Genomic DNA, 17,217 nt, shown 5'->3' with positions numbered 1-17,217 from the left:
GTGTGACCTTGGGAGAACCCCATTAACCCCTGAGCTCCATGGGATGGGGACACGATATGTGTAGTCAGGGAAGTCAGGGGCTCCTTTCCCCAGTCTCTGAGACACAGGAAGGGCTCAAGGGGACAGAAACGAAGGCAGACTAGGTGCTGAATCTCAGAGCCCACCCTGATGTGCAGGCCCAGTATTCCTGGCGGAGGACCCTGAGCTCAACGAGTGTCAGACCCCAGTAAGAGGAGAGAGAGAAGCCCCTGCCTCCCACCAGATCCAGTTCCTTCCCTGGAGTCAGCCGCGTGGGTAGGGAGCCCAAGAGAGCTGCGAGTAGGCAGCACGGCCCTGGGACCCACTCCCTAGGCCTGGGGAGACTGCCTACAATACCTGTCCCCTCTCAGTTCTTGTACTCTGTCCCCCAGCCCTGCAGCTGCAGCTCTGACACCCAGAATCCACTGGAAAAGCCAGGGCACCAGGACTGCTGGGCAAGGGCCAGGCAGCAGGGGCAGCTGCTACCCAGAATTCTCTGAGAGTCCCTTACTCCTGGTGACCCTGGGCTGAAAGTGTGGCTCAGTGGTAGAGCATATGCTTGGCATGCCTGTGTTCCGTCCCCAGCATGAAAAAAAAAAAAAATGGAAGTAACCTAGGGTGCACTAGGGCTGTGCTGGTCCCCACTGAAGCCACCTTCAGTGCCCACCTCAGCAGGTTGGCGTGAGCCCACACAGAGCCCAGCACAGCACTGGGCACACAGCTGGTGCTCAAGGACTCACAGTCACCACGATTGTCACAGATGCCACATAGCACAGAGGTGAAGAATATGACTGAGTCAGACAGCCAGGCCACCAATTTCAAGCTGGGTCACCCCTTAGCTGAGATAATAGGTTTTGAGGAACAGGGGTGTGAGCGGCACCAGGCCCCCCACGAGGATGTGATTTGGGGCTGGCTGTCATCACAGGGCCTTGGTGGTGGCCCTCTCCTCTGCTGTCCCATGTTGACATTGGTTTGATTTCTGATGCCAGGCACAGTAATCCCTGCCTACTCAGCTGTGACCCTGTGACTGCCACAGATGTGAGGGGACCTCCTGTGTGAGGCCGAGGCCTGGATCCCAGGTGCTTGACTTTGAACTGAGAGGTAGAGGCTAAAGTGAGGCTGTTTTTGGCGGTGGTCACAGGGTGCTCCCAACCCACTGCTCAGCAGGGGCACTCATGCGTGTGTCTGTCCCTTTTGCAGTGCAGGGACTTCACGACCCACACAGGCTATGAGGTGCTGCTGCAGCGGCTGCTGGACGGCCGGAAGATGTGCAAGGACATGGAAGAGCTGCTGCGGCAGAGGTGAGCTCTCGCCAGAGTCACCCATCCCAGCCAGCAGTGACCTTGGCCTTCAAATGCCAGGAATCGTCTCTCCTGCTTCCCTAGACCCCGGGCTCCTCCGAGGGGCAAACCATGTGCTGTTCCCAGGAAGGTCTGGGCCTCAACTTCAAGCAACCATCGCCCCTAAAGCTGATGAGGGGCCCCTCAGGTTCTCCTGCAGACACTTTGGGGCCCCAGCTGGCAGCCATGGAGGGGACACAGTGCCACTCTGTCCTCACAGGGCCCAGGCAGAGGAGCGGTACGGGAAGGAGCTGGTGCAGATCGCGCGGAAGGCCGGCGGGCAGACAGAGGTCAAGTAAGCTCTGGACACTCCTGCCACCTCTGGGCCACTTTCTGGACCTTATGCTGGGCTTGCACTTCCTGTGTGTGTGCTGGGGATGATGGGGTGGGGCAGGTGGAAGGTCAGGACCTGGCTTAGTGACTATGAGCGGGCATCCTGCTGAGGTCACATTCCAGGTGGGGGAGTATGTGTGGGAAGGGCCAGAGGAGGGGACACAGGAGCCACTGGTCCTCAGGCATTTGAGCCCTGCCTGTACCAGCCGGGGTGGCCTCTATACAGGTCATGAGGACCCAATGACAGGTCCCTTGCCTGCCTGTCCCAGCTCCTGAAACATGGTCACAGCCTGGGCTTTAAGGATGGAGATGAAGCCAGGTGGGGACACACAGGTCCCAGTGCCAGCTCCTCACCCACCAGCTGTGGGATCTCTAGCTGGTCACTGGCATGGTCTCCACCTCTCACAGTGACAAGATAAGATATAGACTTTCTCAGCAGATGAAGCCTTTCAGGCTCAGAGGCACAGCCATCAGGAGGGTCACCACGATCAGGCCTGGAGATGTCTGCACGCAGATGGCTCGGGGACAGGAGAGGAGGAGAGGGGACAACTGACTCAGAGCAGCCAAAGGAGGGTTTCTTAATTGTGGTGTGGAGATGCTGCTTAGGAAGGTGCCAGCGTTGTCCCCTGGGTGGGAACAGAGGCCAGCTGAGGGTCAGACAGGGTGCTGGACCCCAAGTTCTCGAAGGCTCTACCTACCTAGGTGCCCCAAGGCCTCAGCCTACCGTGCCACAGTGACCCCTCTTCCTAGGGTCAAGTCCGTGATGTGTGTGGCTCTGGCCAAGAGTGAGTAACAACTGCAGGTGTGACATGTTCCTGTTCTTCTAACGACAGGGCACCCTGGGAGCCAGAGAGAAAAACAACAAAAACAAAACTGTGGGAAGGGCCAGAGGAAGGTTTAACAGTGGTGTGCGCCCAGGGAGATAAATGCCCAATGCCAGAAGGTCCTCAGATTAGACTGAAACGTGTGCAAGTGGTCCTGGGAACAAGAAGCTCCCGACCCCCCTTGGCCTTTGAGAGCTGGGCAAGTTGCTTAACCTCTCTGAGTTCTTTCTCATCTGCCACTCCAGTGGGCTCTGATGCAGACGGGGGAGGACATGCAAAGGGACGATCGGACGTCTTTTGGAACCCACTCCATTTTTTCAAGAAGGCCAGGGAGGTTGGTGTGGCTGTGGGGGGCCGGGGCACATGACCCAGGGGCAGTCTCTGCCTGCCGCCTGGCCTCCCAGGCCAGCTGGACATTGAGAACTTTCCCAGAAAGAGAAGTGTCCTCACGTCACAGGGGGAGGACGCAGGCAGGGCACGAAGGGAGCCAGGCATGAGGCACACTCAGGGGATTGTGAGTCACAGGGACAAGGGCAGAGTGGAGATGCCACCAACCGAATCCAATGTGAGTGGCAGTCACGTGTGGCCTGGGAAGCGGGGAGGTGACAGGCCAGAGGAGCAGGGCAGAGTGGGATGCAGTAGACTGGGGCAGCCCCAGAGGACCTGCAAGGACGAAGGCTCAGCGGTTGCACAGTGACCCCATCCCAGCTCCCCTGCTGCCTCCCTTAGGGCTCCCTGGGGCTCCTGGCTGCTCACGGCATTCAGTGGGTGCTCAGTAAGTGCTGCTGTTGTGTGGCGTGGCACATTCAGTCATCCCTTCCTTTAACTGTGGGCCAAGTGTCCGTCATTCACCCATCACTCAGTAAGCCTTTATGGAGCACCTATTGTGTACCTTGCCCTGGACTCAGATAAAGGGCCCACCATCTTGCAGCCAGAGCCAGGCATACTGAGATGACTTCATTCTGCTCTCCAGTCCTTTGCCTCAGAGTCTCCTTCCAGGGCACCACCTCCAGAAGCCCTCCTGGATACCCCACTTTGCTGCACTGTTGGGGTCTGGCCTTAGGCCAGTTCACCCCTTGCACACCAACCCTGCGAGCTCTTGGTAGGGAGAAGAGTGGGCGGTCACGCCACCTGTGTTGTTCCTTGCCAGGGACATTTGGGAGGTGTTGGCCCTCAGGAAAGGGGCCAGGCTGGTGTTCCACCCTCCCCTCTGTGTGACCCCCAGGTCTGTGGAGGGCAGGTGGAGGGGTGAGGAGCAGAGTGGGATGACATGGAGGACAAACTCTAGGGGCTCAGCTACCCCATAAGTAGCCCACCTGTGCTGAGAAGGCTGCACTGCCACCACAACCCCGGCCCCAACTCTCCCGAACCCTGAGGACGCAGCATGTCTGACCTCACACTGCTGGCCTCACTCAGGCCCGAGGCTCGGGAGTTAAAGGGAGATTGTCACTTTTTCTTTTTCTTTTTGAGACAGGGCAGGCTGCTCTCCTGCCTCTGCTCTCCTGCCTCTGCTCTCCTGCCCCAGGTGGCTGGGTGGGTTTGGGAGACACAGGGGAATGGAGGTGGTGGGTGGGCCAACTTCCTGTGGGCCCCTCTCTGGTTACCGGTGAGCAAGGACAGCAAGAATCATAGGCTTGAGCCTGCCTCCCTTCCCTGCCTCCCCTCCCTGCCTCCCCTCCCTGCCTCCACCTCCCTGCCTCCCCTCTCTGCCTCCACCTCCCTGCCTCCCTTCCCTGCCTCCCCTCCCTGCCTCCCCTCCCTGCCTCCCCTCCCTGTCTCCACCTCCCTGCCTCCCCTCCTGCCTCCACCTCCCTGCCTCCACCTCCCTGCCTCCCCTCCCTGCCTCCACCTCCCTGCCTCCCTTCCCTGCCTCCACCTCCCTGCCTCCCCTCCCTGCCTCACCTCCCTGCCTCCCCTCCCTGCCTCCACCTCCCTGCCTCCCTTCCCTGCCTCCACCTCCCTGCCTCCCCTCTCTGCCTCCACCTCCCTGCCTCCCTTCCCTGCCTCCCCTCCCTGCCTCGCCTCCCTGCCTCCCCTCCCTGTCTCCACCTCCCTGCCTCCCCTCCCTGCCTCGACCTCCCTGCCTCCACCTCCCTGCCTCCCCTCCCTGCCTCCACCTCCCTGCCTCCCCTCCCTGCCTCCCCTCCCTGCCTCCCCTCCCTGCCCCCACCTCCCTGCCTCCCCTCCCTGCCTCCACCTCCCTGCCTCCCCTCCCTGCCTCCACCTCCCTGCCTCCCCTCCCTGCCTCCACCTCCCTGCCTCCCCTCTCTGCCTCCACCTCCCTGCCTCCCTTCCCTGCCTGCACCTCCCTGCCTCCCCTCCCTGCCTCCACCTCCCTGCCTCCACCTCCCTGCCTCCCTTCCCTGCCTCCCCTCCCTGCCTCCACCTCCCTGCCTCCACCTCCCTGCCTCCCTTCCCTGTCTCCCCTCCACCCCTCTCAAACCTAAAACACTGTGGCTTTTCTGTCAGAAGAGATTCTGTTTTTTCATGATCTGTTCCTCTGAGTTCAGAGAGAATAAGATGCTATTGAGGAGGCTGGTGGCCCTGTCACTTGATACTAGCTCACTGTGGACAGGGCCTCCTGCACAGGGAGGTGATAGGGCCTGCTTCTGCTAGTTGGGGGGCATGACTGTCCTGGCCAGCAGGTGGGCAGCAGATAGGGCACAGGAGACAGGACTTGAGGTGGTGCCAGGTCATGTGGTGGGGAGAAAACAGAAGCCATTTATAGCGGGAAACTAGGTGGTGTTTAAGTATAGAATTTCAGACTGAGCTTCCAGAAAGCCAAGTGAAAAAGAGCAATAGGCTAAATTATGTACAAGGCATTGGTGGTAGATGACGGGAGGCAGAGGCCCGCGTGCAGGCACAGGACAGGAGTCTTCTGGGGAAGGCGGTGTCACCACATCACTACCCCTCTCTCTCCTCTGGAAGGAAGCAGAGGCCTGGCCTTGACCTTGTGCCACGGGGCAGTTTTTGGCTCTGTGACTCATTTTCCTCATCTGTGAAGTGAGCCTAATAATAAATTGAGTATTTAATACTCAGTGTGGAGTGGAGGATTAAGTCATTTGGGCCAGCCATCCTCACTGGTGCCCCTGAGGGGAGAAATTGCAGCGGTCTGGGCCTCACCCTGAGTTTCGGCTTAGCAGGTCAGGGAGGCTCCCAGGGCTGTGACTGCTGCTGGTCTGGGACCTGCCTGGTCGGGGCAAGGGTCCCATAGTACCCAGACCCCATAGCCCTCCTCAGGCCTGCATCCCCCGGTCCTGCCAGGTTGCTGCCCCCTTCGGCATCAGTTTCCCCAACTGTGCAATGAGAGGAGGGAGCATGCCTGGCAGGTCTGTGATGAGTGTCCCTGTGGCCACATGGCCACCAGGGGGCAGGCGAGCTGCTCTGCAGAGATACAGGGAAGACGACCCCCACGTTGGGCACCAAGGTCACAGCGGGATGTGGCCACAGGACTTCTCATGCTGCCTCTGTGTGACCCCAGTGAGCCTGGCTATATTCTGCCTCAGTGTCCCCATCTGCCTCTGTTGCCTGGCTCCTCAGGCATCCTGGTGAGGGAGCCATGGCACTTGTTAGGGGACATAGACACAGTTTCATCCTTGGGGCCAAGCTGCACCCACCGTGGGCCCAGGCGGGGGACACTTGTGCCCACGACATGAATCTGCTCCTTGTGCCAGCCCATGGGGCACCTGCAGGGGACCCCTCCCCAAGGTCAAGTCCAGTGGGGGTTCTGATAAGCGGGCTCTGGAAAGCGCTGAGGTGGAGCAGGTTGGAGGGCAGCCCAGGTCAGGCTGCAGGGGCCTGGCAGGGGGGTCCTCCCAGGACAGGCTGGCGGGTTGCCAGATGTGTGCTGGAAGGGTTTCAGAACAGTGACGACTTTTATGAAGCTCCGGGTGACACCAGGTCCTGATAGAGGTGCTTTACGCAGAAGAGCTCATTTCATCCCTTCTACCTGTTTGTGCTACTGCCCTCAGTTTACAGACGAGGAAACTGAGGCACATAGTGGTGAAAGTAACTTGTCCAGGGTCACACAGTGAGCAAGTGACAGAAGCTAGATGGAAGGCAGGGTCTGCTTCCACTTCGTGTGGCGCCCAGAGCAGGCAGCGCCCCTGCGGGGTCCTGAGCTGAGGGCTGCTGGGACCCCTTCCCACCAGCAGACAAGACAGGGTCCTGGGCTGGGGGCTCTGCACCTTGGCTCAGACCTCAGCTCCTCTCCTCGCTCTGGGGGCGGGGGGGCCCCCGCATGAGGGCTGCCAGGGCACCCAGTTTGCTGAATTTTCAGAATGTTCCTTTTGCTACACAGGGCAAAATTGCCCCAGCAATCTGGAAGGGCTCGGTTATCTGAGCGCCAGTGAGCTGGCCCTGTGCCTTCATTTGCTCAGTCTGACAGCCTTACCGCTGTGCCTAGGGCCACTTCTTCCCTTCCTGCTCCCTGGTGGCCATCCTGGAGCAGTGACTGCTGTTATCCCTGTCTGTGCCCCTGCTCGCCTGGTGGCTCCAGCCTCTCATCCACCTTCTTCCACATGTCCTGCAGAGCACCTGCTGGAGGCCAGGGCCACCATTCTGGGAGCGCTGGGTGCCTGCAGGGGGCAAGGGGAGAGGTTTTGGTGATGGAGGGAGGGAGCAGCTGAAAACAGACTCCAAACTCCCTCTTCTGTCACAGCAGGAAGGGTTGATTGCTTTATAATTGCCAAAGAAAGCTTTGCCTTCCAGAAACCTCAGCTTGGGGTGTGCGTGAATGGTTATCATCTGGCTAGAGGGTGTTTTGGGTCCAGAGGATTATATGTGAGTGACCTGGAACCCTCCCTCCACAATAAAAGTCCCCAGCCAGCCAGGACTCCAGGTTGGTGCAGTGCTGTCTCCCTGTTGACTGAGGTCTTTTTGTTTTTGTAGCTCCCTGAGGGCCTCCTTCGACTCCCTAAAGCAGCGTAAGTTGAAGCTGTCCCCACCCCGGGGGCTTCAGGGTTATGGGGTCACCTAGGAAACCCAGATTCCTCGCAGGCAGAGATTGTGGGGGGGCAGATTTTGCCAGGAGGGGTGGGCTCAGGCTGTGCCCAGCTTTGCACCAGGCTGTGAGGCTGGTGGAGGATCTGGGGGCGGAGACGGCAAGTCTTGGGGTTGACTTGATGCTCCAGGCTGAGGCCACACTGTGACCCTAGAAACAGAGAATGTGGGCAGTGCACATATCCAGCTGGCCCTGGCCCTGCGGGAGGAGCTGCGGAGCCTGGAGGAGTTCCGGGAGAGGCAGAAGGAGCAGAGGAAGAAGGTGAGGCAGTGCTGCCAGCATCAGCCTCTGTGCAGGTGGCACCCCAGGCTGGGGGTAACTTGTAGGGGGAGGGAAGGGGTGGCAAAGGCCTCAATTCTTGGGCTGAAAGCCCCACTGAGGTCCTGTCTTAAAGCTGTTTTATGCCTTGGAAGAAAAGATAGTGGTTTTTTTTTTTGTGGCACTGGGATTTGAACTCAGGACCTCATGCATGCTAGGCAAGCACTCTACCACTTGAGCCACTCCTCCAGTCCTTTTGCTTTGTTTTCGAGATGGGGTCTCACACTTTTGCCCAGCCTAAGACCTCTTCTTCTCACCTCTACCTTCTGAGTGGCTGAGATTGTAGGTGTGCACCATCACACCAGGCCCTAGTTTTTTTGACTACATATGATTATAGTGAGCCAGGGACAACTGGAGGCATCCAGAGGAGCCAACCTGAGTTGAGTGGTCCCTGGAAAGTGGTCCTAAGCCCATGGATCAGGGCTGTCTGTTCTGAAGAAAGGCAGACTTGGGGGCCAGTCACTCTGCTGTCCACCTGCCCGAGACCAAGTAGGCAGACACGTGGGAGGTGGGGCTTTAGGCTCAGCCCACACCCAAAGGTGCTTCTCACCAATGTCCAGGGCCTAGCTGGCCCTGGATGAGTGGCTGCATGGCTCAGAAGTGAGGCCCCTATCATGGACCATGTGCAAGCAGAGGTTGGAGGATACTTGTCAGGGAGTCACAAGTCTGTGGCTCTGAATGACTGAGCACCTGGCCCATGGGGAGAGCTGGCAGGACACAGTCTGGCCTGGCAGATAGGCCTGGGCCTGTGGGGGAGGGGATCAGCTCCCAGGGCCTCAGGGATGGGGGTGCCCTGGTTAGGGTAAGAGACCAGCACACCACGCTTGTTGCTTGGAGAGGAAGGACCGTCAGAAAGGTTTGAAGAACAGAAAATGGATAACCTGACTGAGCTAAGCTGTGAAGGGCTGTGAGTCCTGGACAGACAACCTCCCCTCTCCATGCCTCAGTTTCTTTCTTGTGCCGTGGGACACTGTTGTCCACCTCCCAAGCTTTGGGAACTCAGCCCGGAACCAGGCCCTCTCAGTCTTCACAGATGGGCACTCTGGTTCAGATTGGCAGTTCTGATGGCAGAAATTCAGGATGACCACTCATCCTGTCCGCCCAGCCAGCCAGCTGGGATCTCAGGCTTTCAGGAGTCTAAATTTGGCTTCTTGAGCAGACAGTAAGTCCCCAAAGCTATCCCCAGGAGCCACCTGGCCTTTAGGCGCTGAGCAGGTGACCTCTGAGCTGGTCCTTGCAGAGTCCCTGCCTGGCCAGCTATTCTAAGCTCTCTGTGGCTAGAGGCGCTGTGTGATGTCTACAAACGCTACTTAGGACAGAGAAGGCAGGCCTCGCAGCAGATGAGTGTGGCCCTGTACACGTGTGTGTGGGACAGTGAAACACACTGCGTTCTCATCTGGCCTTGTGCACATGTGTGTTGCAGTGTGTCTGTGTGTGCCCGCACCTGTGGCTAGCCAAGGTCTCCCAGTTGGCCCCAGGTACAAACTGGTTCTTGTCCCAAAGCCAGGGCACTTGTAATTGTCCTCCCAGTGCACAGCCACCCTGGCTGCTGGCCATGTCACCATCTCTGTTGGAACAAGAAGCCTGTAGGCAAGCGTGGGGTGTGGTGACCTCTGTGCCCATGTGACCATAAGTAGAGGTGCTTATCTGTGCAGCCCGGCCTTCGGTTGTGGATGGGTGAGCACTGGAGTGTGTGGTGGCTTGGGGGTGTACACTGTGTGGGGGCTGTGTGTACTCTGTGTGCATGTGGAGTTCTGAGTGTGTGTGTGCCACAGTGCGCACACGGTGTGAGCAAGTGTGATGTGTGCAGAGGCTTATGGTGTGTGCGTGTAAATTCAATGGCTGACAAACAGTCCTGGCTGGGGTCCACACATGTACGTGACGCTGTACCACACATAACCACAGCCTGGACTTCTCTTTTGCTCTGAGCCGAGCTGTGGAGGAGGCAGCTCTGGGAGAGAGAGGGATCCTGTCAGGGGGTGCTGCACCCCACAATCTTGGCCTATTGGAGCATCCTGAGGCCTCAGCCCCCAGCCCCCAGCTCAAAGCCTCATATTCCCTGCAGTATGAGGCTGTCATGGACCGTGTGCAGAAGAGCAAGCTGTCGCTCTACAAGAAGGCCATGGAGGTGAGGGGAGAGTTGGGGTTGCACCCGCTCTGTGTGAGCCCTGGGCTGGGGATTTGGGACAGGCTTGCCTCCAACCTCCATCCAGCAATACACTGGCCTGGGTGGATCAGTCCAGGTCTTCCTGGAGGGCAGAGGGACAGTCCCACACGTGGCCCACAGGGTAAGGACCTCTGAGCAGTGTCCCAGGACCCTGGGCAAGAAGGGGGAAGGGACCCTAAGAGAACAGTAGTGCAAAGGCTTGCCCTGGTGAGGCCACAGAGTGTCTTCAGGACCACAGCCCGAGGCCGGGCCCGCATTGCCCAGTGGGAAGGAGCCTGCCAGACTGCCAGCTGCCCCCACTTCTGTCTCCATTCCTGACCCCAGGTCCCCATTTCTGCTGGCGATGCCCTCCTGTGCCCACAGCCCTCCCTCCCTCATAGCAGGGAGGGAGGCTAGGCTCAGGGATCCTCACTCTGGGAGGCCACAGGGTAGGACTGTGACCTCCAAGTCACCTCCCTCCACACCCTCAGTCTAAGAAAACGTATGAGCAGAGGTGCCGGGATGCGGATGATGCTGAACAAGCCTTCGAGCGCATTAGTGTCAACGGCCACCAGAAGCAAGTAGAGAAGGTGTGTGGGGGCACTGGGGCCATGTGATGTCACCAGGGCTGGGCCAGGTGGGCAGGCAGGGAAGGGGCTGCAGACGCCCCAGGCACAGTCTGCATCAGGGACACGCGAGCGGCTCCCTCTCTCTGACGCTCAGTCTCCACGTCTGCAATGGGTTTCCTCAAATCTCAGGGAATGCACACTTGGGGTCACTTGCAGCACCCAAGGACCCATTCCTCAGAGCAGGCTTGTGGGTGTGGGTGGGTGCAGGTCCCAAGTTCACAGGGCAATGAGAGCAGATACTGCCCCTCACATGACCCATGGCAGGCCCATGTCACAGAGAGAGAAGTGAGGCCCAGTACACTAAGTGATCGTCCAGGTCTCAGAGCCAGGAAGCTGCCAAGAAAGGCGAAACCCAGGTTATCTAGTGCCCAAATTCTTGACCGCTCTGGGCAGGGTGAGGAGGTCAGCCACCATGGTCCATGAACAGACACTTGTCACCCATTGCACAGACAGGAAAGCTGAAGCCCAGAGAAGGTAGGGGCCTTTGTGAAAGCTGGGGTCAGCAAGTCAGGGACCAGAGCCGAGTCCCAGCCAATGGGTTGAGCACAGGCCGCACGGGCTGAGCCTGGTGCCTGTCTTCCATTTGGTCTCGACGTCTGCTTTACATGACGTATCTCAGCGGCCCCAGGATTCCGTTATTCCCTGATTCTTGTGGGGTGAGGTTGCTAGTGTGTGGTGGAATTTGCTCAGTTTGTTTTGAGTATTCAGAGGCCCAGTCCCCAGGGTCAAGCTCAGCACTGCTCTCCCTGTCTCCTCAGAGCCAGAACAAAGCCAAGCAGTGCAAGGACTCAGCTACCGAGGCAGGTACGTGGTCCCAGGCGCCTCCTCAGGCTGAGGTGGTGGCCTGGCAAGCCACCTCCCCACTGCCTCATCCCTCTCCCTGACTCCTGCCCACACCCGTGCCTCCCAGGCAGAGGCTGCCTGCATGTTTCACCTTCATCCATCCTATGGGGTGGGCATGACATGAGGAAACTGAGGCACAGAAAGCTTAACTTGTCCAAGTTCACACAGCCGATGAGCGGTGGTGACTGCATTTGAACTAGCCATCTACTGGGCCTGTCTCTCTGTCCTTCACCTGACACCAGCATCTGTCCTTCTCCTGCCTCCCTTCTGCTTTCCCTCTGCACCACAGCTCCCCTGCTTGGCTGGGGACAGGTGACCTCAGAGATCTGGGGGTGGAGGTCATGACCTAAGCTTCCTGGGCTCCCAACCCAACATCTCCTGACACCCCTCTCCTTCTAGTGTATGGCTGTCCTCTCTGAGCCTGTTTCCCATCTGGGGGTGGTGGAGGGGTGGCAGGTGGCCTGGACTCTGAACTTGTGTCTGGGACTCAGAGGACGGTGTTAGAGCTGCGAGTTACCCTGAGATGGGCTGTGCTGGGGTGGGCAGTACTTACAGCAGCAAGGCAGACCCCCTGGGGAGAGGGATCCCTGGGATTTGAGGGGAGCAGCCACACAGGAGGGGCCCTAAAGGAACAAAAGGGCAAAGGAGAGGCTGTCACAGGGGCTGAGGCCATGTAGGGAGGATCAGGCTGCCTGGCCTGCCTGAGGGCCACCTGTATTTCCAGAGAGAGTGTACAGGCAAAGCATCGAGCAGCTGGAGAAGGTGCGGGCAGAGTGGGAGCAGGAGCACGGAACCACTTGTGAGGTGAGTGCTGGGCCCAGTGCACAGCCTCAACTACCCCACCTGCACATGGGAGAGGCCTGTCCCTGCTGGGCCCTGGGCCTCTTGGCTGAGGGCGTCATTCTTTTTTTTTTTGGTGGGACTGGGGTTTGAACTCAGGACTTCATGCTTCCTAGGCACGCGTTCTATCACTTGTGGCACTCCTCCGGTCTTGAGCAGGCATTCTTTACCCTTTTGCACTGACAAAAACTCAAAACAAAACCCATGGCTTCTCTGGGTCCTGCTGATGGACAGGATCAGGGTCCGGTGCCCTCTTGCCAGCCTCCCCAGGGGTTCTCCCAGTGGGGTAGGAGGGCTGGAGGAGGTTTTGGGGAGGAGTCCTCAGTAGCTCAGCCTGCTGTCAACAGCCCCAGCCCTGCCACGGAGGTGGGGCTGGAGACCACAGGGCTGACTTCCCTTTAGACAGCTCAGCAGCCTCTGCTGAGCTGTGAGGGGCCCACAGCCTGCAGCCCCCTCCTCATTTCCACCCCGCCCTCTCTGCCAGGCCTTCCAGCTGCAGGAGTTTGACCGGCTGACCATTCTCCGTAATGCCCTGTGGGTGCACTGCAACCAGCTCTCCATGCAGTGCGTCAAGGACGATGAGGTAGGCACTGAGGTGGGAGAGGAGAGGGTGGCCTGAACGGCAGTGGGCCCACGTCTACCTGAGCCAGTCAGCAGACACCCATCCTCTGCAATCCTGGCAGAGTTATCTCCCAGCCTCCCAAGGACAGGGAGCTCAGTACCGCCCAGGGCCTGGCTGCTGCCTGGAAGCCATGCTTTTGTAGTCAACCTGGCGTCTGCCTTCTCCTCCTGCCCCTGTCCCGCCAAAGTCCCCGCATCCTCTGTGGGTAGGGAAGGCAGATGTACATAGCCCTTGAGGTTTGCAGGGGCTGGAGGACCCGGCTCTGCCCCAGGCCTGGAGCTTGCAGGAGGCAGGTCCAGCCCCTCCTCCAACCCTCCCCAGGGCATCCTGCATCTTACTCAGCTCAACATGCTGGCTGGGACAGGGTGTACCCACCCTGTCAGAGAGGATCTGCTACATCCTCCCAGGAGCCCTGGCCACTCATGGCCTGAGCCATGAGCTCTCTCAGGGCAGCCTGAGGCCTGCCTTTCCCCACCTCTCTGACATGAGCCCCTCAGTGGCCTCCCCGTGGTACTGAAAGGCGAATAGGCTCCGGATCCCTGGAGGGGATCTGTGTTCCTGTTTTGTGACTTTGGGCACGTCCCTTCCCTTATCTGTAGAATAGGGAGGACGGTGTCTGCCTCAAAGATCAGGGGTGAGTCAGGTCCTTCACATAGGGCCTGCCAGGTGTTCAGGAAACAAAGTTGTCAGCCGGGGCTCTGACCCCTCAGGCAGGCCTGGAGCAGTCACACCCCATGGCATCTCATTTCGGTAGCTGAATGGTGGGGATCCTGGTTGGGGTTCAAACCTACAGAGAGGCCAGACTTCCACAAGGGTGGGCATGGGGTGAAGTCTGGCCTCCAGCCTCTGCTCTCCCTCCTCCAGCTCTATGAAGAAGTGCGGCTCACGCTTGAAGGCTGTAGTGTGGACGCTGACATCAACAACTTCATCCAGGCCAAGAGCACAGGCACTGAGCCCCCAGGTAAGGTCTGGCCAGAAGGCAGTGCCAAGAGGGGTCGGGGGGTGACCCACGGCTCCCTCTGGGAGGAGGGGGCAGGTCAGGCTCAGGGAGCTGGGCCAGGGATGGTGCAGTCCTGGGTGGGTCCTTGGCCTGCTGCTTCCCTGAGGCAAAAGAGGTGCAGAGCTAAGCTGGAAGAGGGGAGGCCAGGGCTAGAGTGGGCAGCCTCACAGCCCCCACCCCAATAAATCCAAGTCTGTAACATCCATTTGTTCTTGGGCACCCACAGTGTGTGGGGTGTCTATCATGGGAGTGCCAGGATATCCAGGGCTAGAATGGGAAAGTAGGGCCTCAGCCTGAGTCTCAGGGCAGGTGTCATGGGACACAGGCTCTGCCTACCCTGCTGTCACTGCTCTGGGCCTCACTGGCTTGCTGTTCACAGCTCCAGTGCCCTACCAGAACTACTACGACCGGGAGGCCACCCCATCGTCTGGCAGCCCTGGGGTACCACCGTCCTGTGGCATGATAAAGAGGTGAGGCACCAATGGCAGCAGCTGGCTGGGACACAGGCTGGGACCAGAGTGGTGGCCAGGAGTGTGTCCAGCCTCTCCTGCCGCTGGCTCTTCCACACATAGTGAATGCCTGTGTGTCTGGTGCTCTATTCAGGGGCTGTGCACTGTGGAGTCAGAACCAGCTCAATCCACCCTCCGGAGCCCTTGCACTGCAGGGACCCAAGCATTAGACAACTAACCATACCCCATTACGCACTAGCAGCTGTCACAGAGCCCTGGGCAGCCCCCAGCCAGCTTTCTTATCCCTTTGGCCTTGTTGTGAGACTGGGTTGGTGTCCTGGACCCCAGGCTGCAGGGGTGACTCCCTGCCACAAGAACTAGTCCCCAAAGCCTATATACTTGGAGATCCTCCAGGCTTTTCCAGGGTCACTTCCCTGGCTTGACTGGGGTCAGGCGCCAAGGTCTGTGTGTGACCTAGGTCCAGTCACTGTGGCACCAAGGGCAGGAGGGCTATCATGGCTCCGGCTGGGGCTGAACTTTGAAGGGCGGCTCCTTCCTCGACTGGGGGGAGGCCTGGTGGGAACAGGGACCTGAGTGTTTTCTTAGAACCCCCAAAGGGGCCCTATAGACAGCAGGTACCATACTGACCTACAGCGTGTGTACAGCTGCTGCAGGGGAAGGAAGGGCCGCTAGGAATACCTTTGAGGAGCACCCCTTAAACTACATCCATGTCTGGAGGCTAGAGCTGGCCCCAGTCCTGGCAGAGAGGTCTGAGTCTGGGAGTTCCCCAGCCTTGTCACTTCCCTTCCGGCGGGCCTTTGAGTGTCAGGTGGGGACACACTCTCTCTCCTCCCTGCCCCCAGGTTTTCTGGGCTGCTCCATGGAAGTCCCAAGAACACATCCTTGCAGGCTTCTGCTGGTAACTGGGATGAAGTGGGGGTCCCCAGGCACTGTGACCTCAGGGGGAAGAGGAGATTCCTACGTGAGGCCCATAAAGGGAAAGGGCGTACCTTCTAACAGAAGGGGGAGGGAAGAGGACAGGCAGCGCCAAGCCCAGAGAAAGTCCACCTCAGCAGGCCTCCAGGGACCAATGTCCTTAGAAAAGGGCAGGGTTCAGGCCTCACCCTTCTCTCAGCCTCCACAGAAACCCTGGCTCCCACCCCTGAACGGAATGAGTTGATCTATGCGGCCATCGATGTGCAGAGGACACAGGGAAATCCTGTCCTGCCAACCCAGGACTACCGGGCTCTCTATGACTACACAGCACAGGTGAGACCCTCACCCAGCTCTCCTGCTCAGGAGAGTAGTGTGCCTGGGTGTGTGTACACAATAGGCCGCACACTGGGAACATACTGGTGGTATGAACACTTGGAAGAACACCCCACATGTACGAGGGCTCAGTGTACACCCACTGAATATGACGAACAGGTCTGAGGGCCCGTGTCTGCACACCTTGGCATACACGAGGCATGCAAGACAGGACAGTGTGTGCATGTGTGTGCAATGGACAGAGCCTCGGACCAGGGCTTTGTTCTCTGTGGCCATCGGTGCAGGGAACCATCACAGCCAAAACGAGCCCTATGGCTATGCTAGAATGAAGTCCTCAGAGATGACAGGTCAAGGCAGCCAGAGAACAGCTGTGCCGAAATCCCAGGTGCAATCTGCACCCCCACATCAAGGAAAGGGGCGTGGGGCTGAAGCCAGACACCCCTGGGCTGAGGCCAATGTTCCCACATGGCAAGGAGGGCTGGGTGCCTGCTGCACTGACGGAGGGGTTGCACTCGGGGATGGACTCCAAAGGCCAGTCCTCACTGGAGCACTAGGCCAGGGGAGTTGACAGGATGACCTGCCTGGCTGGGGACGCTCTGGCTCAGCAGCAGAGAGCACTGTGTGGCAATCTTGGAGAGTGTGCTCCTCAGCTTGGTGGGGTGTGGGGGGCACTCCTGACCCAATGGGCTTTAGTGGCAAGAAGAGTGGGAGAAGCCCAGGGTAGGGCTGCCTCTGATAACAGCAGGAGGGGGCCAGGAGGCCAAGCTCCTTGGGGTACCCTGCATCCTAGCTCCCTAAAGGGGCTGCTCCAGGAGTCAGGGACACAGCTTGGCTGGCTGTCCGGCATGGAAGACAAGTACTGCTGGGATGGGGGTGGGGAGTCAGAGCAGAGTCCTCCCCACAGGGTTCCTGCAGGCTCACACACTTGCATCTCTTGCCCAGAATTCCGACGAGCTGGACATTTCTGCAGGGGACATCTTGGCAGTCATCCTGGCAGGGGAGGATGGCTGGTGGACGGTGGAACGGAATGGACAGCGTGGCTTTGTCCCTGGGTCTTACCTGGAGAAGCTCTGAGGAAAGGGTGGCAGTCACCACCCGGACCTGCTCTGCCTATGGGGTCAGTGAAGTACCCCACCATGCCAGGTCTTGTGGGGCCAGAATGGAGCTTGACCCTCCTGGGGATGGGACAGCTGCTGGCCACTCCTCGAGGAGTTTCTCCCACAGGGAATAAAGGGGTGTGTCCTTTTCTCCTTGGTCTGCTGGGGTCCCTTTCTCTCGCCCCAATGTCAAAGTGCTCCATTCAGAGGCAAAAGAGGAGTCTGGGAGAACAGCCTCCCCCACCCCGCCCTGCCCCTTCCAGATAAATCTTCCTTCAGTTATAGTCACTGAGAGCCCTGGACAGTCTCAAGTTCTGCTGGGGAGAGAGAAAAGGCCTAGCCCCAGTTGCTGGCAGCTCCCAGACTGCCAGAGTGACATATGTGCACCAGGGACAAACGGAAGGAAGGGAAAGAGAGGAGCCTTCGGAGGGCTGGGATGGGGAGATCACAGAGCTGGATTGGGAGCAGAGGGCTGGGGCAGGGCCTC

The 17,217-nt window shown here is 59.0% G+C and overlaps 1 protein-coding gene across 11 annotated transcripts in view; it reads left to right on the top strand.

Annotated features, from left to right (window-relative positions):
- Window positions 1-16,881, top strand: part of Pstpip1 (proline-serine-threonine phosphatase interacting protein 1) — a 38,338-nt gene extending 21,457 nt beyond the window's left edge. For 2 of the 11 annotated variants that reach the window (XM_074062015.1, XM_074062016.1), the window contains exons 2-16: window positions 1,008-1,119; window positions 1,219-1,319; window positions 1,579-1,648; window positions 7,406-7,440; window positions 7,672-7,778; window positions 9,901-9,963; window positions 10,473-10,571; window positions 11,369-11,414; window positions 12,178-12,257; window positions 12,778-12,876; window positions 13,780-13,876; window positions 14,295-14,385; window positions 15,228-15,283; window positions 15,500-15,633; window positions 16,576-16,881. In XM_074062015.1, the coding sequence (XP_073918116.1) occupies window positions 1,247-1,319; window positions 1,579-1,648; window positions 7,406-7,440; window positions 7,672-7,778; window positions 9,901-9,963; window positions 10,473-10,571; window positions 11,369-11,414; window positions 12,178-12,257; window positions 12,778-12,876; window positions 13,780-13,876; window positions 14,295-14,385; window positions 15,228-15,283; window positions 15,500-15,633; window positions 16,576-16,707 (1,182 nt within the window). In that variant the 5' untranslated portion in view covers window positions 1,008-1,119; window positions 1,219-1,246 and the 3' untranslated portion in view covers window positions 16,708-16,881. Of the gene's footprint in view, window positions 1-1,007; window positions 1,120-1,218; window positions 1,320-1,578; window positions 1,654-7,405; window positions 7,441-7,671; window positions 7,779-7,924; window positions 9,513-9,900; window positions 9,964-10,472; window positions 10,572-11,368; window positions 11,415-12,177; window positions 12,258-12,777; window positions 12,877-13,779; window positions 13,877-14,294; window positions 14,386-15,227; window positions 15,284-15,499; window positions 15,634-16,575 lie in introns of those variants that run through there. The other 9 variants (XM_020180991.2, XM_074062014.1, XM_020180994.2 and 6 more) reach the window with 7 other exon arrangements.
- The last annotated feature ends 336 nt before the right edge of the window (window positions 16,882-17,217 follow it).

This window comes from Castor canadensis, chromosome 19 (genome assembly GCF_047511655.1).
Source record: "Castor canadensis chromosome 19, mCasCan1.hap1v2, whole genome shotgun sequence".
In the NCBI taxonomy this organism is placed as follows: Eukaryota; Metazoa; Chordata; class Mammalia; order Rodentia; family Castoridae; genus Castor; species Castor canadensis.
Note: the sequence above shows the minus strand (reverse complement) of the source record. Positions and strands in the feature narration are given on the sequence as shown.